The sequence below is a fragment of the Lontra canadensis genome, unplaced genomic scaffold (genome assembly GCF_010015895.1).
Source record: "Lontra canadensis isolate GAN:19392208 unplaced genomic scaffold, GSC_riverotter_1.0 scaffold108, whole genome shotgun sequence".
Classification (NCBI taxonomy): domain Eukaryota; kingdom Metazoa; phylum Chordata; class Mammalia; order Carnivora; family Mustelidae; genus Lontra; species Lontra canadensis.
In genome coordinates this window covers 1,095,033-1,117,646 of record NW_022631102.1, presented here as the reverse complement: position 1 = coordinate 1,117,646, position 22,614 = coordinate 1,095,033, and the positions used below count along the sequence as shown (strand labels likewise).

The 22,614-nt window shown below is 51.1% G+C and overlaps 1 protein-coding gene across 1 annotated transcript in view; it reads left to right on the top strand.

Moving 5' to 3' along the window:
• TDRD9 (tudor domain containing 9) overlaps positions 1-22,614 on the top strand; it is an 87,972-nt gene that overhangs the window by 34,072 nt on the left and 31,286 nt on the right. The window contains exons 8-22 of the mRNA XM_032839586.1: positions 1,311-1,375; positions 3,719-3,773; positions 3,932-4,016; positions 5,515-5,572; positions 7,770-7,874; positions 10,900-10,997; positions 11,927-12,058; positions 12,994-13,159; positions 13,245-13,308; positions 13,385-13,448; positions 13,733-13,777; positions 14,463-14,516; positions 18,642-18,758; positions 19,722-19,829; positions 21,719-21,819. Of these exons, the coding sequence (XP_032695477.1) occupies positions 1,311-1,375; positions 3,719-3,773; positions 3,932-4,016; positions 5,515-5,572; positions 7,770-7,874; positions 10,900-10,997; positions 11,927-12,058; positions 12,994-13,159; positions 13,245-13,308; positions 13,385-13,448; positions 13,733-13,777; positions 14,463-14,516; positions 18,642-18,758; positions 19,722-19,829; positions 21,719-21,819 (1,317 nt within the window). The remainder of the gene's footprint in view (positions 1-1,310; positions 1,376-3,718; positions 3,774-3,931; positions 4,017-5,514; positions 5,573-7,769; positions 7,875-10,899; positions 10,998-11,926; positions 12,059-12,993; positions 13,160-13,244; positions 13,309-13,384; positions 13,449-13,732; positions 13,778-14,462; positions 14,517-18,641; positions 18,759-19,721; positions 19,830-21,718; positions 21,820-22,614) is intronic.

Below are 22,614 nucleotides of genomic sequence, written 5' to 3'. Positions count from 1 at the left end.
GAAATGTTTTGTTTTTTGGAAGTTTGTGAAGAATTGTTATCAGTTCTTTGAGTGTTTGGTAGAATTCAGCTCTGGGCTTGCTTTATGGGGGTCTTGAACGAAATCTCTCTTCTTCGGTTGTGCATCTCTTCAGATCATTCCTTCCTTGGGTCAGTTTTAGTAGTTTGTGTCCATTTCATGTCAACCGTGTACATGGTGGGTGTACAGCTGTACATAGTGTTCCTGTATGTAATCTTTCTCATTTCTGTAAAGTTAGTAGGAATGCCCTCTCTTTCATTTCTGATTCTATCTGGTATTTTGAATCTTCTCTTTTTCTCTCTTGGTCAAACTAGGTAAAGATTTGTCCATTTCATTTTTTTTTTTTTTTTTCAGAGACCCAGGTTTGGCTCTTGTTGATTTTTCTCTGTTGTTTTACTTCTCTATTTTATTAGTTTTCACTCTAGTCTTTATCATTTTTTTTAAGTTTTTTTTTTTTAAAGATTTTATTTACTTACTTGACAGATCACAAGCAGGCAGAGAGGCAGGCAGAGAAAGAGGGGGAAGCAGGCTCCCCGCTGAGCAGAGAGCCCGATGTGGGACTCGATCCCAGGATCCCGAGATCATGACCCAAGCTGAAGACAGAGGCTTAACCCACTGAGCCACCCAGGCGCCCCAGTCTTTATTATCTCTTGGAGGAGCCAAGCAACAACAGTCCAGGCCGTGCCTGGGAATGATACCTGCGGAGGAGGAGAAGGCACGTGCGGGTGGGCTGGGGACTGTGACACATCGGCTCTGGCTCGCATCCTTCCTGCCGGCCGTCTGCTCGCTCAACCCAAGGCACCTGATGTGCTTGCCTGTCTCTGGTCTGTCTCTCCAGCTAGAATGTGAGCTCCAAGGAGCAGGGACCTTATCTGTCTTGTTACCGCTTTACGTGCTTGCAGGAGGAGAGCTCACGGTGCAGAGAATGGAAGTTCTGATTTCACATGAAGTATTTTGATGGGAGCAGGAAGGCGAGCTGGTGGTTTGAGTTTTACTTGTAGTTGTTTTTAAAATTTTGTACTTTGAGAATGTGGATTACAGTCGCTAAATTTCAAGGGAAACTCTGGCAGATAATGAGTCTTTATAGGAGAAAACTGGGAGCTGAGGGCCTTAGGGCCCCTAGTGATTGTGGGGCCATGTCCTGGGACCTCTGTGATTTCTTATATGCGAAAAGGAACGTTACAGCAATGGTCTGTAAGAGATTTTCGTGATCAGAGCCTGGCCCTCTGGGGCTCGGGCCAGCAGTGGCTGTGCTCCCGGGACTAACGTTTGTGCCTTCCCGTTCGCAACAGGAGCAAGAGCTGGTCGGGGGCCCAGTTTGTGCTGGAGCGGAGCAGCGTGCTGGTATTCCTGCCAGGTGAGCGCCACACCTGCGGCCTGGAGGTACCGTGTCCTGGATGGAGGCTGCGCGCGCCCAGCCCGTACGGTGAAGCATGGTACTTGCCGTGTGAGTTTAGTGGTTCCTGGACCCCGAGAACCCGAACAACTGCGACTCGTGGTTTGAGCTCTCACTGCAGCCTTCGTGTTGCTAAAGCGGTTGGTCACGAAGAGTTTGGGTTTTTGAAGGCGGTCTTGCCCCCTTCACAGTTTTCAGTGAAGTGATTGGCTTTCTTAAACTGGCTTTTTCATGTATAAGTGCGAGGTACAGGGGTGATCGGTGTACGACCAAAGATGTCTTAGTGAGAGCGCGGTTACTGGGACACCACGGGAGTCCTTGGGAGGGTCCTTCTGTCCCGTTCTTGGTATTTGAGAAAACTGGCCCTCAGATATCTGAAAAGATTAATTTATGTTAAATTGTACTTTTTCAAAATGACGTTTTAAAAAAATTTTTTATAAAGATTTTATTTATTTAAGAGGGAGAGAGAGAGAGCATGAGAGGGGAGAAGTTCTGTGGGAGAGGCAGAACCTCCATGGAGCTGCAATCCCGATGTGGGACTCAATCCTGGGACTCTGGGATCATGACCTGAGCTGAAGGCTGTTGCTTAACTGACTGAGCCACCCAGGCACCCCAAAATGATGTTTTAGATTTTTCTTAACCAAGTGGTATCGTTTGGTGAAACATGACAATAATTCACTTTTTTTTTGTTGCCCAAAGTAATAGCATATGAGTATTTGTGCTTTGGAGTATTTGTAGATTTGGAGAACAAAAACCTGATTAAAAGTAACTAACTCTTAATTTTGCGGTACAGCATTTGAGCTTACAGCTTGAGTCCTGTCTTGCTTCGTTGATCTGGATTAGTTTTGTCCCCAGGAAGCAGCCACTGGCTGGCCGTGGGGTGGACTTGTGTTCTCCCCAGTAAGCATTTGTCGCAGCCTGCTGCGCGCGTTAACCGCGGTCAGGGGAGGCCGACCAGGGCAGAGCCACGGTGGTTTGAGCCTAAGGATACCTCAGAGTGAGGTGAATCCTGTGTAAGTGCTAAACATTGTCTGCAGAAAATGTAAAATGTTAACAAATGCTCTTTCACAGTTCACTTGGCTGTCCTGTGTTTATGTGAATGCAGGTTTAGAATATGTTTATTTCATTACGATCTTTCTGGAATGGTTCTGTACTCATTCTGTAGGGCTGCTGTGACAAAGGGCTACAAACTGTATGTCTTCAAACTACAAAATTATTCTCTTGCTGTTCTGGAGATGAGGAGTCCAAAATCAGGCTGTTGGCGGGGCCCTGCTCCCTCTGGGGCTCTGGGTACAGCCCCCCCTTGCCTCTGCCAGCTTCTGGTGGCCAACTTCCAGCCCTTCCTGGCGTCCCTCCTGTCCCTGCCTCCCTTGTTAGCATGGCGCACACGCTCTGTGCCTGTCTCTCTACCTCCCTCTGAAGGGAACACTAGTCATACTGGAGTGAGTGCCTTTCTTCTGCAGTATGATCTCACCTTAGCTCATTATGTCTGCAGTGAGACTGTTTGAAAATAAAACCATGTTCTCAGGTACTGGGGCTGGGACTTGAACGTCTCTGGCGGGGGACACAGTTCAACCCATTCTAGAGTTGATAATTCGGGATGACGGAAAAGCATGTGAAAGTTTTACATTATCGATAGACATTTCTTTCTTTCTTTCTTTTTTTTTTTTTAAGATTTTATTCATTTATTTGACAGAGACAAAGCGAGAGAGGGAACAGAAGCAGGGGGAGTGGGAGAGGGAGAAGCAGGCCTCCCAATGAGCAGGGAGCGTGATGCGGGGCTCGATACCAGGACCCTGGGATCATGACCTGAGCCAAAGGCAGATGCTTAACTGAGCCACCCAGGTGCCCCGGTTTATAGACGTTACTTAAACATAATGAAAATAATTTAGCATATCTCTGGGACCAAGACTTTTTAAAAAAAACTTTCTTTTTTGGTTGTAAAATGTTGCATGTTTATCGTAGGAAATTTGGAAAAGTCAGTGGGGAATAAAAAAGACATGTAAAATTGTTCAGATGGCCAGACTTGCAGGCACTGTTGTGAAAAGCGAAACACTGGAAGAATGTGGGGTTTTCCCCATGTTTTTGAGTTACTAGTGGTCAGTGTCATTGTACAGTTTTATTTATAATTGTGATGTCACTGGGCAAAGAGGATAAAAAAGTCAAATAAAATGAATTGGTTGGGCCTTTTTTACAAAAGATGTCATATTAATTTAAAGGTTTTTTTTTGTCGTTGTCGTTTTTGTTTTTTGGTATTTTGTAATAAATACACGTTCTCCCCCCTCCACTTTCCTTTCTTCCCAGGCCTGGGTGAAATCAACTATATGCATGAACTTCTCACAAACATGGTTCACAAAAGGTGGGTTTCACATGACGCAGCTTTGTTTTTACCGATACGCTATTGTATTGTTTCTGCCTTAAATAATTCTGGTCGTCTCCGTGAAGTCAGTCATTTTGGTGTGTTCTCACATGCATCTACTCTTCATGGACATTTTATCTCATTAATCTGTTCCCCAGGTTACAGGTTTACCCACTCCATTCAAGTGTGACTCTAGAAGAACAGAATAATGTGTTTTTAAGCCCAGTTCCTGGGTACAGAAAGGTAGGAACCGGGAGGCAAGTTGCAAGCACTTCAGGTACATTTTCCTTAGAGACTCTGCCAGCGGCGAGCGCTCACATTCCCGCTGACTTGTACCCTGTGTTCTGTCGCTGGTGGTTACCCGCTAAGCAGCTAAGTGCCTGATGAGCCAGGTATGTTGTTGAATTTTGTCTTTCATTTTGTAAGTCGGTTGCTGACATTTTTAAGTTTCCTCAACTTTTGGGCATTGTTGCTGGTGGATTTTGATGCCTTTTACTTGCTGGTCTTTGTCAAGCTGTGGGACTGCTCTGGGGACTTGGGTTAGGACCCACATTCTCAGTCCTGGTTAAAGAAGATTTCTTTTCTTTTTTTTTTTTTTTAATATTTTCTTTATTTATTCGACAGAGAGAGATCACAAGTAGGCAGAGAGGCAGGCAGAGAGAGAGAGAGAGGAGGGGAAGCAGGCTTCCTGCTGAGCAGAGAGCCCGATGTGGGGCTCGATCCCAGGACCCTGCGATCATGACCTGAGCCGAAGGCAGAGGCTTAACCCACTGAGCCACCCAGGCACCCCTAAAGAAGATTTCTTTACTCTCCAGTTACGTGGGCACCATGGCAGTGTCTTAGCACAGCCCTCTTAGCGCTGCCCGAGACGGTCAGGAACGTCGCGTGCACTGTTCAGCCCCCTTGTGTCCAGTATAGGTGTCCTGACTCGGGGTAGCTGGGACCTGGCCTGGCATCCCAGTGCGGTCACAGGCCCAGCCCTGTGTCCGTGTGTCAGCTTGGTTGTGCTTTTGGCCTCGGGGCAGTCCCAGCACCCCTGCAGCCCCATGTCTCAGGTATGGGACAGCTGTCTTCGCCTGGCATCTTGCCTGTTGTTCTAAAGCAGCGCTGTGGTGCTGGGCTTTGTGTGTGCGGGATCACATCGGGGAGAGGGGTGGCGAGTGTGGACGTGGACAGAGAGCTGGACAGAGCGAGGGCCCCGTCACCTGTGGTCATGGGACCTTGAGCGGATCGCCTCTCTGAGACTTTAATTGGTTGAATGCCGGAGCGTTCAGATGGTGAATCGTAGAAGTGTGTGTCCGGACTGACCGTGTAGCGGCTCAGTGCCCGGGTGCGAGCCGTACGAGGAGGTGGATCTGTTTGTTGATCACGGTTTGAGCCAGCAACAGTTCTCAGCACTGTGCCCTTGATAACTCCTGTGATGGTCACAACGACCCTGTTGGGGCAGGCGTCCTCGTTCCGTGCTCAGGGTGTCTGGGAACCGCAAGGTAAGCAGCTGGCCCAGCGGTGCAGCCCGGTGTAGGGCAGAGCTGGGGGCCGCCCTGCTCCAAGTCCCTCCACCCTTCTCCTGGCCCCTTGAGCAGTGTAGCTTGTTGAAAATAGAAAAACTATTAATTTTAAAACTGGAGTCCAGTGTTTACATTAAAAAGCTTTTAAATAATTTTTGAGCTTTTTTTTTCTTTGCCTAATGTTTCCCGTAGACAGTAGGAATGTCAGATGCTTTGTTTTTGATGTTTGATAGATTATCCTGTCCACCAACATCGCAGAGAGCTCCGTCACAGTTCCGGATGTCAAATACGGTACGGCACCCCTGCGTTTGCCCCAGAGCGCCAGCTGTAGTGTTTGTAGGCCCATCAGCCCCTCAGGAATTGGTCTTCCTCTTCCCGGTCTCTTCCACTCTTCGGAAGAGACTTGAGAAAAGTAGGCTCAAACAGTTCCTCTGTACTTAGACTTTACCACGTCTCCTCCTTTCGGGGCTTTTGAGGAGGGCCTGGGGCTGCCCCAGGTGGGGCTCTGTGGCTGGAGGGGGCGGGGTGTGGTCAGGAGCTTGGCTGATCTCGGTCACTATGGGTAGCTTAGTGGGTTACCGTGTCAACTCGGAGGGAAACTACTCATGATGTGGTATTCCCCGTGTATGTCTGTGATGACTGTGTTTTCTAAGTTCCTTAATTCATAGTTGGAAGTCTGGCGTGTGCCAGGCACTGTCTCCATGCTGGAGGAACAGTGATGGATAAGCCGCAGCCCTGTCTCATGGTGGCCCTCTCTCATGGGAGAGACGAACGATTACCAGGCAGACATAGGTGTCATTGCAGGGAAAGCTGGCAGGATGGTACGTCAGACAGAGGGTTACAGCTGTTGGGAAAAATGATCTTGGAGATAGTGTGGTCTGGGAACACCTCGCTAAGGAAGTTGTATTTGAACGAGACTTGAATGAGGAATGAGCTGTAGAAAGACGTGGTTTGGGCTTAGGGAGCGGGTTTGAAGAGAAGCAAGACGTTTGAAGAAGACAGTGTGCCTGGACAGATAAACACGTGAACTTGGGGGAGTGACTGTGCCTTGTCCCTGTGCCAGGGATGATTCTAGGTGCTGGAGAAATAGTAAACAGGCAAAGAGTCTTTGTTCTCAGATAGCTTCAGGGGCGGGTAATTGAAAGACAAAAGAGAGACCTGTAGGATGTGAACTGATGGTGTTTGGGAGGGGGGTGCAGGGAGTAGTGGGGAAGGGCGACTGAAGTTGTCGATGGAGTGTCCGGGGAAGGGGTGGAGGTTTGAGGGAGAGTGTTCGTAGGAGGAACAGAGTGTGCAAAGTCCGCGAGCAAGTGCAGGCAACAGGGAGGCCGGGAGAGCCGGACCAGGTGAGCCGGAAGGAAGCGGTTGGAGGAAGAATTCAGGGAGGTAAATCGGTGGGGTACCAGGTGGTGCAAGGCCTTCTAGGGCCTGTTAGTGAGTTCTGAGCGTAGGGATGACATCACCTACAGTTAATCCAGGGACAGACTATAGTGGGGCAGAGGGGAGTGGGGCGTTGCGTGAGGAGGGTTTGACTGGTGCGGGCAAGAAGCGGTGGTGTTTTGCAGTGCGATGTTGGTGGGAGGACGCCAGTTCGGGGAGGTGTGCTGGGGGGTCTGATGGGCTGTGGGAGACACAGACGTGAGGTGGACACACCTCTTGCATGTCCAGAGCAGTGGGCCATGTGGCCTAGAGGCCAGCGGGCCGTGGGGGCCGTGCTCCCCAGCGAGTGCCCATGGGGGAGATGTTGCTGGTGTCTCAGGGCGGGCAGTAATGAGCTGCTGCAGGGGCGGCCAGCAAAGTCCTGGAAACCAAATCAGAAAGTTTTGAGGAAGACGGGATGGACAAGCATGTCATGCTGATGATTGGTCAAGTTTGAAGAAGACTGGAAATTGGCTATGGATTTAGCAACATGCATGTCATTGGTGACCTTGATCAGAGCAGTTTTGCTGGAGGTCACAGAGGGTGGGAGGAGAGAGGCATTGGAGGCCACGAAGGCCACACTCGTGAGGCGTTCTGCTGTAGAGGGGAGCAGGGAACAGGGCGGGAGCTGGACGGCAGCTGGAGACCGTCAGGACCCGGAGGCTGTGGCGGGGGCTTGGAGGGCTTCCGTCAGTTGGGCCCCACAGATGAGGCCACCGAAGGCCGAGAAGCTGAGCGGCTGCCCCTTCGGTCCAGATCTGAGCCCCCGCACCCCGGTGCTGCTGTCCTGTGTCCTTTTGGCCACGCTCTAGTGGGTGCCGTCCAGACGGGCTCTTGCATGGCGTGCTGGATCCATGGGGTTCTCGTCCTTTCTCTCTGAAGGCTCCCGGTCCCTAGAGGAAAGAACGTGAGCCTGGGCGGTGGGAGGGGCCCGCGCATTTCCAGAGGCTTCCGTACGTGCACGGGTTCTAAAGACTGCGCGTTGCGTGTTGCTTTCTCGCTGTGTATTGTGATTGTGACATGCGTTTCGTGTCAGCATGATGTTTACATTCCTTTTTTTAAATGACAGTTATAGATTTTTGTTTGACTAGAACTCTGGTTTGCGACGAAGATACAAATTATCAGAGTCTGCGGTTGAGTTGGGCCTCGAAAACCAGCTGTGACCAGAGGAAAGGTAAGGTGTTGGCGCTCAAACGAATGGGGCACATTCCCGTGTCTTTGAACGTGTTTGGTCTTTGTTCTTTTCACTCTTACGCTGATGCTTTGTTGACCGGAACCGGTTCTGACTTTTAAGCAATACTGACAGCGTGTCAGACTCCTCCTTTAAACCTGCGGCTCCCCGTTCGTCCTTGGAATGAGGTGCCAGGGTTTGTACGAAGCGGAGAAGCATCTGTTCATCCCAGCACTACTGGTTTTTTGCAGAGGATGCAAAAGTGTTTGGGGAAGACTTACGGAGACGGAGTTAATTTTTATAATTTTTAATGAACTTCTGGGAATCCTTCCTTTGACTTCTCTCCGAGTTTGGATCCTTCTCGGGATGTTTTTCCTAAACCAGTTCCGCAGCGGGCTGGGTGTCTGTGTGGCGTGTGCGTGCTGCTTCCCTGGGGGCCGAGGCTGCGGACACATCTGTCTGTCCGGGGCGGGAGGGCTTTAGCCACAGTGGATGTGCAGCTGTGATGCACTTGGACAGGTTGCTGCTGTCTCCTGGGTGGAGGGGGCGGGTCCCAGGGGACAGAGTTCTTGGCAGGGACCGAGCAGTGGCTTGTGTTTTGCTGGAGACCATCCTGGGAGGGTGGGTGATGGGCCAGCCCCTAATACCTGTGGCGCAGTGACGCTTCTGCGTCACAGATGCAGGAGAGGGACAGTTACTGAGTGCTTACCAGGTGCCGGGCACGGTTCTGAGTGTTTGATGTGACCCCATTTGGTCCTCGTCCCGCCCTGTGACATAGTCCGGGCTGACACCCTCGTGTCCAGTGGCGCAGCTGAGACCCAGAGGAGCGGCCGTCTGGGCTGCCCTGGCCCGTGGATAGTGGGTGCTGCGGCCGCGTCGGGAACATGCGCCCCTGCCGCCGCCCCTGGGACGGCAAGCCCCCGTGTCTGGGCAGGAGCAGCGTCTGCTTGGGCACTGTGGGAAAGCCGCAAGTGGAGTTACACCCCTCCCCACCCAGAACTGCCCCCCTGGACGAAAACCCACGCACAGAAGAAATGACTAGAAATAAACACATGGAGATGTGGGAGGGATTGTCATTGGGGAAGTCTTGAGATTATAGGAGTTTTGGCCTTGGTCTGCTTTTCTGTGTGTTCAAAATTTCTGTAATAAAAATTCTTTGTCCTCCGAGAAGCTGCAGGCCGAGTTCAGAGAGCCTTCGAGCGCTCGGCCGGCGTCTGCAGTGTGTGCGCGGGCGCCCAGCCCGGAGCCCCCCCTCGCCCGGCGCGCCAGGGGCTCCCCCGCTTTGCTGCTCTGAGCCTTCCAGCTGCATGCTCTGTGTTTAGGGCCGTGACCCATTTGAATGACATTTTGTAATTACTCTGTGAGGTTTGGGGTGAGGTTCGTGTCTTTGCCTGTGGATGTCCACTGGTTTCAGTGCCACGGAATTTCCCCACGGAGTGGATCCTGCACCTGGTGAGGTTCCCGGGGCACGCTCGTGGTGGTCTGTCCTGTGGGACCCCGGCGTGCGCGTCTCCCCGTCGGCAGCACTGCTCAAAGTGGGACTCGCCTCAAAGTGATGGGTTCCTCCTGCTTTATTCTTTCCTTTCAAGACCATTGGGCATGTTCTACTTTGTCCTCCGTATGGATTTTAGAGTGCGCTTGTCTAGGTCTCCAGAAGCCGTCCTGTGAGTTTGCCGGCAGCTGTGTTACACCCGTGGGCCGGGCCGTGCGGGGAGGGGCAGATTTGCTCTGTTGCGTCTTCCCGCCTCGAGCGCAGTGCGCGTGTCTCCGTTCTATGGAGGTCGTCTTCGGTGTCTTTACTGAGCGATGCCTTGTTTCCGGCATAGAGATCCCAAGTGTTTAATTTTACCTAGAGTGATGATTGTGAATGGCCTTGCCTTTTTAAAAAAGAGTTCATTTATTTATCTGAGAGAGAGCAGGAGCGGGGGAGGGGGCAGAGGGAGAGGGAGAAGCAGAGTCCCCGCGGAGCAGGGAGCTCGTTGGGCGTGGACTTGGGGCTGCATCGGTAGATGCTGGACTGACTGAGCCCCCAGGTGCCCAGCATTGCATTTTTAATTTCGGTTTTTACATGTTCATTACTGAGGTGTAGGAATGGGATCGGCTTTTGGGTGTCAATCTTCTATTCTGTGACTTTGCCAAAGTCATTAATTGGTTCTAGGAGTTGTTTTTGCTTTTGTTTTCGGTCATTACCTTGGAGTTTTCTTCTTAGAGGGTCCTGCGTGTGCAGCTAGGTGCAGGCTGGGGGTGGTGGCGGTGCTGAAGTCTGGACTCTCCACTCGCGTTCCCAGGCGGGGAGGGGACCTGTCCCGATAGATGGGGGGCAGGAGCCCACACACCCCCTCCATCTTTCCTGACTCCAAGTGGGGAAAGACAGCGCCTTTCTGCGCTGCCCCATTTTTTCAAGCTGGAGATGTATTCGGGACACCCCTCCCCCTGACCCCGTTCTGTCTCCTTGGCAGATTTTACTATGTTTTGGGATAAAGGAGTTTTTACTCCATAAGCAATACAACGGTAAGAGAAGAGTCATGGAATGGTGGCGTGTGAGGGCCAGGCCTGGCTCTGAGCTGTGTGGCTGGGATCCCTCATCTCGTGTGAAGCAGCTGTCGTGACAGTTGCCTTTGCTCGGGCCTGAGGGACAGATGGCCATCGCGGAGAGCCCAAGGCATAGCCCAGCCCTGCCACTCGGGGGTTGGGGGGGCTGCACCCGCTCCCTCCAGCTTGGACTTCTTACTATGAGCTTTGCATTGGAAGGAAGCGTCTTGTATTTGAGATGGTTTGATTTCCATTGCGTATCGGAACCAACGCTGGTTTAGAGATACGCATCGGATCTTATGCTGTAGAGTTGACGTCCGCACTCAGTCTTCCTGTAGGAGGCCTTGTGACACCAATTTATTGCAAAGCACTAACTGACCTGGTCTGCTAGGAGATAACAGAGGTTTTCTTTAATATTTCGTAGTTATTCTTACATATTTAGGCTAATGTTCAAGTGATTCATGTCACATGGTGCTTGGATGCGTCCCCTTTGCAGGCCGCGCGGGGCGAGTATCCAAAGGGTCCTGTTACCGGCTGGTCCACAAGGATTTCTGGGACCGCTTCATCCCCGACCACGTCGTTCCGGAGATGCTGGTAATACTCTGGTCATTTTCAAAGTTTATTTTTTGTAGTCAGAGCTTTACTGAATCGTCTAAGTCCTATAACCTTAGGTGTTCTATAATTCTGACTCCAGAAAAGTCATCTGACCAAACCAGTCTCTAATCACAGTGCTGGCTGGCCATGCACTTCGCCCTGGGCACTATGCTAGGACGTTACATGCAGGTTCCGTTTCTCATGGGAGGAGTGGTTCCTCGCGCCTCTGGGCTCCACAGCCCTCCTGTAGCTCACGGACGTGGGGTTGGCTGCTTGCTTCCTTTTCTCTGTCTCTCCTCTCCTCTCTCCATCCTTCTCTGCTTCGTCTTTCTCTGCCTTTTCTTTTCCCACCTCTTCCCCCATTTCTCTTCTCCCCTGCCCACCCCCCCGTCTCTCTCCCACCTCTTCTCCGTCCTCCATCTTTCTCCCCGCTCTTTTCCCTCCCCTGTCTTTCTCTCTCCTTCCTCTTCTCCCCGCCGCCCCGTCTCTCTCCCCATCTACTCTCTCCCCCATCATCTCCCTCCCCCATCTGTCTCTCCCCCACTTCTTCCTCCTATCTCTCTCCTTCCTCTCCCCCACCCCGTCTGTTTCTCTCCCCATCTCCTTCCTCCATCTGTCTGTCTCCCACTTTTCTTCCTCCCCCATCTGTCTGTCTCCCCACTCTTCCCCCTCCCCATCTGTGTGTCCTCCCTCTTCCTACTAAGTCTCTGCCAGCTCCCCTCCATGTCTCTCCCAATTGTCTCCCTCCCCTCTGTCTGTCTCCTCCTGTTGTCTCTCTCCTGCTCTTTCTTCTTCTCTCGTCCCCTCTCTCTCAATCTTCAGTTTTTCTTTACGTTTCTCTCCTCCTCTCTTCTGCTTCTGTGTCTGAAGTCATGCAGGTAGATTAATTATTTTGTTATTTTATTATTTCTAAATTTTGCTCTTTTTAGCGTTGTCCATTGGGAAGCACAATATTGAAAGTGAAATTGTTGGACATGGGTGAACCAAGAGCTTTGCTGGCAACTGCCCTTTCTCCGCCGAGTCTGAGTGACATCGAACGAACCATCCTTCTGCTAAAGGAGGTACGTCTGTCTGATGTACATCAGTGTTGGGAAAAGCTAAGATTTTGTTGGGTAAATTTTAGAAGTTTTGTGATGTGGAGATCTTTAAAGTATCTTGGTTGTCGTGAATAGTAGGCCTTTGCTAGGAAAAGCACGTGCTTGGTGGTTACAGACTCCACACCTGCTGTCTGCTCCAGGTTTGTTCGCTGTCCTGCCAAGGCTCAGGGCTCGCAGCCTTCCGTGGCTTCCCCCCTCCCCGCCGCTGTGGGCAGGGTTCCCGTGAGTGCCGGGGGGAGAGACCCATGCGCTGCTGCTCAACGGCGCTCTGGAATCCACCTCCCTGCGTGTCGGAGTCATTGCCGCCAAACGCTGTCTGTGCCTTTCTTCTGCACGATGAGGGTCTGAGCAGAGTGGTTATAGGCCGATGCCCGGGGATCCCTGGGGCAGGCGGCGTCGGCCTGTGGGGCCGTCGGCTTCCGCGCACTCTCCCTGCGGTTCCGTCTCCTTCCCCTGCTGGAAACTGTGTTGCCTCCCCTGCATTGGCCCTGAAGCTGGGCTGCTCTGGTATTTGCCTTTATTTTGATTCCTGTGTGGGTTTCTGTGAAATAGACTTCGTCACGTTAAGGAAGTTGCTCCCCACCGTGGCGTCGTGAGCGACCACGGTGCGGAGTTAGGCGTTTGGTTCCGTATGGTGCAGGCCATGTGTGTTACAGTGCGTGTAGTGTCACCTCGCAGCGTCACCCTTTTAAAAAATAGTGAGATGTATTCTAACTTCCTAAGAGTAAATTAAAAGAACTTTTTGGTAGCATTAAGTTTTCATAAGTTAATTTAGATATCTTTTAGAATCTTAATCACCAGAATTTGGTCTTCATTTCCTGTTTAGACTCCCTGCCTTAAGGGAAGAAAGAGCAAGAAGTCGTCAGTGCTTGCTAACAAGGCTAATTTATTTCGTCAAGGTTGGGGCACTGGCCGTGAGTGGGCAGAGAGAAGATGAGAACCCCCATGACGGGGAACTGACCTTCTTGGGAAGAGTTCTAGCCCAGCTCCCCGTTAATCAGCAGCTTGGTAAACTCATAGTCCTCGGACACGTATTTGGATGTCTGGACGAATGTCTGATTATAGGTAAGTGTGGGCCCACAGGAGCTTGCCGGAGGGGTTGGAGTGCCACTCCAACGACCTTGCCTCGTCTTTGTTTTTCTGTTGCTAGCGGCAGCTCTTTCTTTGAAGAACTTTTTTGCAATGCCGTTTAGGCAGCATCTTGATGGATACAGGTACGTAAAAGTCGTATTTTTTAAAGTCAGTTTATTCTAACAGTATCGCATGACGCTGTTTGTTATCTGTTTGTAGGAACAAGGTGCATTTCTCTGGCAATAGTAAGAGCGACTGTATTGCACTCGTTGAAGCGTTTAAAGTAAGTAATCTCGGTGTGAGCGCGGAAACGCCTGCCACGGGTTGTTAGTCCATTTTCCTGCCCTCGCCCTGTCTCTGCTGAAAACACTGTGAGGCTTGTTGCTGTCCAACATGAAAGACCATGTTGGAAGAAATAAATGGGGGTGAGAGTCCAATTTTATGAAATTGACTGGAAAAAATTAAATTTGTAAGTTTTCTGTGGTCAAAATGTGTTGAAATGAGACTTTAAAAATTTTTAATCAGCTAATAATAAATTGTTTCTGCAATGGGGTCATTGGTTTTTAGGCTTGGCAGACTTGCAGACAGAGAGGAGAGCTGCGGCACCCGAAGGTTGGTTAGCTGTTTCCTTCACTTGTAGCCGGTTGTAAGTGACCCGGGAGACTCTCCCAGGGTTCTTTTCTTGGCCTGATCCCCGCAGGGGACACAGGAGAGCGCCAAGCCTGTCCTCAGAAGAGCAAGGCTGTAGCAGTGCGCAGGCCGTCCAAGGGCAGAGAGCCTGCTTTGCCGGCAGTGGACCCTCGCAAGGGCGGCTCCTGGGGCCTGCAGCCGAGAACGGCTGTGTGGCTGGCCTTCCGCCTCCAAGCCCCCGTGGTCCTCCGTAGGGTCAGGAGCCCCCTTGGCTGCCAGTGCTTTGTGCCTGTAGGTGTGGACCTCGGGGCATCCGTTCCCAGCTGAGAACTCTGAAGCCTTTGCTTTTGGTGTTGTCAGCTCGGTTTTAGAGAATTCAACATGTAGGCCTCCTTTTTTTGGGTCAGGTTTTGTTCTCCTTCTAAACTGATTAGTTCCAAAAGACTGTTGATGGGTTTGTGTGTTTAGATTTGCCAAGTCTAGAGGTACCGTCAGAACAGCTACTTATGTTAAGGTTAAAGCTTCCTTTTAAAAAGTCAGCCGTGGTTTTTCTCTGGTTGGTGTCCATGTTCTTTTTGACTTACAATTCTGATGATGTAGATGTGTTAGGGTAGCCACATTTCACTATAATTTGTTCATTAACATTGTGTTGTGCCTTTATTTAAAGGATGAACTTGACTGGGGGCGGTTAAATTACATTCAGATCAAGAGAATCCGAGAGGTGAGTCGTGAGTTCTGTGGGTATTTGTGCAGTGCCTGGGCTGGGCAGCATGGTGGTGAGCGTGCCGCCTCCTATGGGGTCTGTGTCCGTGGCACGTGTTCATGATGCAGTTTTCATGGTATGCAATTCATGAATATGCATTTTTTTGCTTTTTATGCAAATGTATATATATATTTTTTTAATTTTTAAAATTAACATATAATGTATTACTAGCCCCAGGGGTACAGGTCTGTGAATCGCAGGTTTATACACTTCACAGCACTCACCATAGCACACACCCTCCCCAGTGTTCATAACCCAACCATCCTCTCCCTACCCCCCTCCCCCCAGCAACCCTCAGTTTGTTTTATGAGATTAAGAGTCTGTTATGGTTTGTCTCCCGCCCGATCCCACCTTGTTTCATTTATTCTTTTCCTACCCCCCAAGCCCCCTACGTTGCATCTCCACTTCTTTATATCCGGGAGATCATATGATAATTGCCTTTTTCCGCTTGACTTACTTCACTCAGCATAATACCCTCTAGTTCCATCCACATCATCACAAATGGCAAGATTTCATTTCTTTTGATGGCTGCATAGTATTCCATTGTATATATATACCCCATCTTCTGTATCCATTCATCTGTTGATGGACATCTAGGTTCTTTCCATAGTTTGGCTATTGTGGACTTTGCTGCTATAAACATTCGGGTGCACATGCCCCTTAGGATCATTACGTTTGTATCTTTAAGGTAAATACCCAGTAGTGCGATTGTGGGGTGGTAGGGTAGCTCTATTTTCAACTTTTTGAGGAACCTCCATGCTGTTTTCCAGAGTGGCCGCACCAGCTTGCATTCCCACCAGCAGTGCAGGAGGTTCCCCTTTCTCCACATCCTTGCCAGCATCTGTTTCCTGACTTGTTAATTTTAGCTGTTATGAATATGAGTGTTTAAGTATGATATAGAGTACAAGTGTTTTTATAATTTCAAAAGTGATAAAATCATTTGCTCGTTCTGAATATTGTGTACTTGTGCCCTCTGAGATTCTTGATTGGATTTGTGTGTTCAGGGGGTCCCCGAGACCACCCTCGGCTCAGTGATTGGCTAGAAAGACTTTCAGATCTCAGAAAAGCTTTTCTACTCCCGGTTATAGCTTATTAGAGCTAAGGGATACAGGTTAAAATGAGCAAAGGTGAAAGGCACAAGGGGAGGGCGCCTGGGTGGCTCAGTCATTAAGCGTCTGCCTTCAGCTCAGGTCATGATCCCAGGGTCCTGCGATTGAGCCCCACATCGGGCTCCCTGTTTGTCTGGAGGCCTGCTTCTCCCTCTCCCCCTGCTTGTGTTCCCTCTCTCGCTGTTTCTCTTTCTGTCAAATAAGTAAAATCTTAAAAAAGAGAAAGGCACACGGGGAGACGTCCAGACGACACACGTGCAAGGCTTCCATTGTTTCCCCTGTGGGTTTGCGGGTGTGGCCAGCTCTGCCAACAGCCATGGTGACAGCCGGCGTGCGGTATTGCTTTTTGGGGAGGCCCACTTGGTGTCCAGGGTTTTACTGGGGGGTGGTTATGTAGGCCTGGGGTGCCCGCAGAGCTGACGCCAGTTACGTGGTTGTCCACTCCTGGAGAACTCGCGCTGGCTCAGCGTGGCGCCGGGCCTCCACCCTAAATCCTGCCGCTGTCGCCTGCTGCTAGTCAGCCCCAAGGCCTCAGCCGCCAGGACACTCTTCTGTGGCACCGTGTCCCAGGGCCTGAGAGGCTGTATCCCAGGAACCAGACCTGGAACCTGGCCGTGGACTGTGCTGCTGTGGACAGCTGGGCCTGCTGGGTTGGCCCTTGGCTACGTGCCTGCTCCGCTTTCAGAGGGCTGGCTCTTGGCTTCATTGGTCTTCGATGTAGGGTTTTTTGGGGGAAGGGAAAGGGAGAGGATTTTAATTGATTTTTGCTTGTTTCTGTTAATTAGTTCTTTGTCTCTTGGCTTAGTATTTTAGTCTTCCTGAGACGAATATTTAAACCGTTAATATTTCCCAGTTTTTCTAGTTAAAAGCATTTAAAGCTATGTATTTTCTTGTGCACAAATGGGGTCACATCGCATTGATTTTGGTAAGTAGGGATCATTGTTACTCCTGTCTCTTTTTTTTTTTAAGATTTTACTTATTTGTCAGAGAGAGCGAGAGTGAGCACAGGCAGATAGAATGGCAGGCAGAGGCAGAGGGAGAAGCAGGCTCCCTGCTGAGCAAGGAGCCCGATGTGGGACTCGATCCCAGGACGCTGGGATCATGACCTGAGCCGAAGGCGGCTGCTTAACCCACTGAGCCACCCAGGCGTCCCTACTCCTGTCTCTTTTTAGTGTCTGTTTCCTCCTTGACTGAAGAGTTTTTAAGTAGGATATTTGAGTTTTCACTTAGAAATATTTTTAGATATCTTGTTCTGTGGTTCATTTCAGATTTTTTGCATTTTGATAACAAAAACTGACTTGCATACTTTTAAACTGATTTTTAACTAGAGAAGTCCTATGTGACAACAGCCTTAAGAAAGGTTTCAGGAACATGGAAGTGCACAGGCTGACACGTGGGTGACAGGCTTGGCCCTTCCTTCACGTTCCCGGCTTTTCCCACCTCCTCCGAGGTCATGGCTTTTAAATTTTTCTGTCTTGGGGCGCCTGGGTGGCTCAGTGGGTTGAAGCCTCTGCCTTCGGCTCGGATCATGGCCCTGGGATCGAGCCCCGCATCGGGCTCTCTGCTCAGCGGGGAGCCTGCTTCCCCCTCTCTCTCTGCCTGCCTCTCTGCCTGCTTGTGATCTCTGTCAAATAAATAAAATCTTGACTTGATCTTAGCCAAAAGGCCGAGAAGTGATTAAATAAATAAAATCTTTAAAAAAAATAAATTTTTCTGTCTTTCCAGTTCTTTTCGGTTGTTTTCCAGTTAATGGTCACACCTGTGGCTTGTAGGGTTTTTACTTTAGTTTATTGAAATAATTTTGTGGTAAATTAGTTTATGAACAATTTATAGGTGTTGGGGGTTGTGTGCTCTTATGTATGCTATGAAGTTTGAGGTTTTTTGGGAAATGGTTTTTATTGCAACTGGGGGATTTTGTTCAGAGCAGCTGTTGAACGTTTGGTCACTTGGGCTTGGGTTTTTTTGTGTTTGTTTTTTATTTAGATTCTAGTTAACACCCAGTGTAATACTGGTTTCAGGAGTAGAATTTAGTGATCACTCGCCACCGGGTGCTCCTCCCAACAGTGCGCTCTGCAGCGCCCGCCCCTCACCCGTGTTCCTCCAGCAGCCCTGTTTGCTCTCAGCTTGTTTTTCTTTGGTTTTGTTTTAAGATTTTGTTCATTTGTGGGAGAGAGAACATGTTGGGAGGGGCAGAGGGAGAGGAAGGCTCTGCAGCAGACTGTGCGCTGATTGTGGGGCCTGATGTGGGGCTCCATCTCCCGACCGTGAGACCGTGACCTGAGCCAAAATCAAGAGTTGGACACTGGACTGACTGTGCCACTCGGGTGCTCCTGTTCTCGGCTTGTTTTCAATCACAGCAGCAGGACATGTCCGGGAGGGGGTTTTGAGGTGTGTAAAGGACTTAAAAGCAGAGGGTATGTTCTAGTCACTTGCTCTTGCGATGCCCAGAGGCACTGTGGGTACGCGTGTGTGTGTGTGTGTGTGTGTGTGTGTGTACGCACGTGCGTGCCTGCGCTTACAGACGGGGCCGTGGAGCGCGCACTGCCGTGTGTCCTGGTATTTTCTGTTAGTGTCACGCTGAGCGTCCTTTCCATTTCCTTTTTGTTTTTTAAAGATTTTTAGTTGTTTGACCGAGCGCACGAGAGCGCATGCGCGCGGGAGAGGGAGCACAAGCAGGCGGGGAGTGGGAGAGGGAGAAGCAGGCTCCCCGCTGAGCAGGGAGCCCGACGTGGGGCTCGATCCCCGGACCCAAGATCGTGACCCGAGCTGGAGGCAGACGCTTCACCGGCTGAGCCCCCGGCGCCCAGATCCTTTCCATTTCTTACTCATTCACCTTTAATACGGCGACCCTTAGTAAATGCGGTGCTGCATCCGGTACACGCGCGTCTTCCCCTTGCGCGCTTGTTTTCCAGTGTGTTCCTTACTCTGCGTGGTGCGAGGCCTTTGAGACCCCCACTGCGGCGTGTTTCCTTAGGTGGCCGAGTTGTACGAAGACCTGAAGGACAGGGTCTCCCAGTTCAACATGCACGTTGAGCCCCGGCGGCCCGTCGTGGACCAGGACCACGCGCTCAAGCAGCGCTTCATCCTGCAGGTGCGCTGGGGCCGCCGGGCGTCTGTTGGCATCCTTCCTCTTCGCCAGCGCCGTGGCGGGCGTGCCCGCGCCTTCTTTCTGTTGCGGACCAGGCCTCTAGAGACCTTAGGCCCGTGATGTTCACGCTGCGCTGGGGGAGAGCACAGTTCAAGTTCAGCGCGGCCCGGAGCTGTCCGCAGGCCGCGCTCTGTGGCCCACCAGCTGCTGATGTGCTTGAGGACACGTCCTCGCGTCTTGGCGTTTAGCATACTAAGAATGTTCTTAATATGACTCAGCATTTGTAGCCCTTGTCTGACACTGGAAATACTGACTTGAGAGGGCGGGATCAGGCCAGCTTGTCGGACGGGACCTTACAGGGATGGTGTAGACGGAGGCATGTCCCACGAAGGGGCTTCTGCTTCCGGGTTCTGAGCAGGACCCCGTCTGTCCACAGTAGCAGGCAGCACTGGGTCGCAGGTGGGTGTCTGTGAACGAAGCGGTGCTGGAGGACGGTGTTTTCTGGATGTCAAGTTGCTTTGCGGCTGGGGAGAGTCCTCCCTGACTGTATGTGCGGAGGCTGTGTTTTGACGGAGGAGGGACTGTTCGCAGAGTGCTGTGTGGAAGTGCGCACCGGTGTGCTGCTCGCAGTCTGGGGAGGCGCCGGCCCGCACAGGTGAGTGTGTCACACAGCGGGTGGGAGAGCGTGTGCCATCACTCGTGCCATCACCCAGCTCGCCGCTGCTTCCTGAGCTTCCCTCGAGACGGGCTCCTCGAGGAGGGACATGTCCGGAGTGCTTCTGTTGGTGACGGTGAGATAACCAGAATTGTGACCTTCCACTTGATTTGTGGAAGCTCTAGCGTATTAATATAAATCCTCCTCAGCTTCCAGATGTTTGGGACGTCGTGCTGGGAAGAGGTCAGCAGACCGCTGAGACAGACCCACAAGTCATGTTGCCGCTTCATGAAAGTCTACTCCTCCCCCAGGTGGTGTTGGCCGGCGCTTTCTACCCCAATTACTTCGCGTTCGGGCAGCCTGACGAGGAGATGGCGGTGAGGGAGCTGGCCGGCAAAGACCCGAAGACCACCGTCGTGGTAGGGGCTCCCCCTCTGTGTGGCTGTCGCGAGCGCCATATCCCTTCCGGGGCTCCCACTTTTATAGGGACCTGGTGGATTTTTCTTCCCCCTAAAGTGAACATTATGGCTCATTTGACCTTTTCACAGACATCTACTTGCTCCTCAGTTTGGCTTCCTATTTTGCAGACCTGCCCTTGAAAGAAAGCCTTGAGAAATTATATATTTGTGACCAATGCCGATTGATCATGTGCTGTTTTGAAGGATTTAGGACACTTCTCCCTAAGTTTAAGAACTTTGAGCTAACAATTTCCTTTCACACAAAGTACAGTGTTACCGGTTGGCAGCTTTGTACTGGGATTTAAACTGTCATCCCCAGGCTTGAACATGTTCTAGTAGAATCAGCTAGAGAGCGAGTATTTTTTAATTCATATGTGAGGGCCCCGTGCCCGAGAGTCTGGACTAGAAGGAATGGCCTGGAAAGGAGCATTCAGAGAACACGTGTTTTCAGTGACTGTGATCTGCCACAGGCGTTTCTTTAAACCTGAGCGCACGGCGACCTCAGGACCCACACCCGGAATGAAGCGTGTGGGGCCTGCGCGTCCGTCCACCTTCTCGGTTCCCTTGGTGTCCCTGACAGCGGCGGGGGGAAGCCCTCGGCAGACTGGCTGGCATGCAGTAAGCGCCCCATGTGCCAGCTCTCCTTGTTGTTGTGGAAGTGCCCACGGTTCCCGAGGAGATGGGGTGTGTGGGTCGGGGTGTGCGGGTCGGGAGTCGCGGATGACCTGCGCGCTGTGCAGATCTTCGAAGAGCCTCGAAGCTGCTGGCGCTCAGGCTGGAGACCAGCTGCGGAGATGCGCCTCACAATCCAGGGGCGGGGGTTTCGTTCACAAGGTGGTCGTTGGCCTTGTATCGCTGCTGGGGACCCTGCCCTGTGACCTTCAGGGCCGACCAGGCTCCTTTGCTTGGCTTCCTCGAAGCCCTCGTGGTGTTCTCCGCTGCCCTGTGCCGCTGGAGAAGGATCCTCAGGATTCTCCTCAGACCCGGAGCCGTGCTTGTCTCCCTCATCCACGAGGCTGCCTGCTCGCTAGGCACTCTGGGGGCCACAAATTTGTCTCCCCTGTGAGTAGAAGCCAGACTGGAGCTGGTATTGACCCAGCGCTTGCCTGAGATGCTCTTTGTGATGTGCTTCTCTGAGCCTCGCACTGACCCCTCGAGGTGGGGCGAGGTAGGGGTTTACCATCAGCTTATTTCTGCGGGTGGTTGAGTCCCAGGGCGACTCCGTCCTTTGTCTCAGGAGACTCACCAAGACAGCTCAGAGCCTCTCTCGTGGGGCCGGGGTGGGTCCTGAGACAAGCAGGACTAGTGGCAGGGGGCCGGGGCCTCAGGTTTTCTGCCAGAGCCTGGAAAGGGGTCACTGGGACAGAAGGGGGAGAGCGAGCCTTGGGGGCTGGGAGGGGTCTGCCGAGGCTCAGTGCGCTTCATTTCTGGCTGTGATGGTGGGCGTGCCCCGTCCCTAACCTGTGCTGTGCTCCCCCCAGATCCCCTACTCCTTACGCAGAAAGAGTCTTTTAAAGAGTTGCATTTAGTTAGCTTGCTTACTTGAAAGTCAAATAAAACACAGCTCTTAGTGTTTCTGTGTTGGATTTTGGATTATTTTAACAGAGAAAGAATTATCTTTTATTTAACATATACTTGTCATTAAAATTTAGTTATAATGTAAAAGTCTTCAGTCATTTAATATACCTAACCATAGAGTCTACGTCTTAGGGTTACACACAGTGAATTTCGTTTTTGTGAGCTAATGTGCAGCTGCCTTAGCTCACGGACACTGTAACTACTGGGTTCGCTGTCGTGTTCTGTGTTTGCTGCCATGCCTGCTCTGACGAACGCTGCCCCGTGTGTTACAGCTGAAGCACATCCCGCCCTACGGATTCCTCTACTACAAACAGCTGCAGTCTCTCTTCCGACAGTGTGGTCAAGTCAAATCCATCGTCTTCGATGGTGCAAAGTAAGTCGCGTGTTTTGTAGCAGCTGCCATTATGAAAGGCCATCACGTGCTCGGTGTTTGCAGGAACTAAATCTTAACACCCAGTGCTTGCGGAGGTGCGTCCCTATCCAGGCCACTCCGCATGGCCTCAGAACACAGCTTGGGTTTATCTTGTCTGCACTGATGTATCCTTTTTTTCAACCAAGGGAGCTCCTAGAGGAGCTAAGCTGGGAGCTTGGTGGTCTGATACCAGGAAGGCTCGGTGGTGCCGTGTGGTGCTGGGGCGGGTGCTTGGAGCGTGAGCCTGTCCTTAGGTTTTCATGGGGTGTCCTTAGCGATATGTCACTTTCTTGGTCATAGAGACGCCCCAGAGTAGGGCTTATCTGCTCGCATTTCTGGAAGACAAGTCCTGCGAAAACCCAGTCGTATCGCACGTGTTCTAGTTGCAGATATGGGAGACAAGATGGCATGTTTTGAAGTATCACTTTGAATTTTTATTTCCAAGAGGGACTGCTGATGTGCAGAAAGGACTATTTGCAGTTTTTTTTTTTTTAAGATTTTATTTATTTATTTATTTGACAGAGAGAGATCACAAGTAGGCAGAGAGGCAGGCAGAGAGAGAGAGGGAGGCATGCTCCCTACTGAGCAGAGAGCCCGATGCGGGACTCGATCCCAGGACCCTGAGATCATGACCTGAGCAGAAGGCAGCGGCCCAACCCACTGAGCCACCCAGGCACCCCTATTTGCAGTTTTAAATTGAATTTTAGTTTTGAGTTAGAAACTTTCTTCTGATGTTGTATAAGCGATTTCATTTAT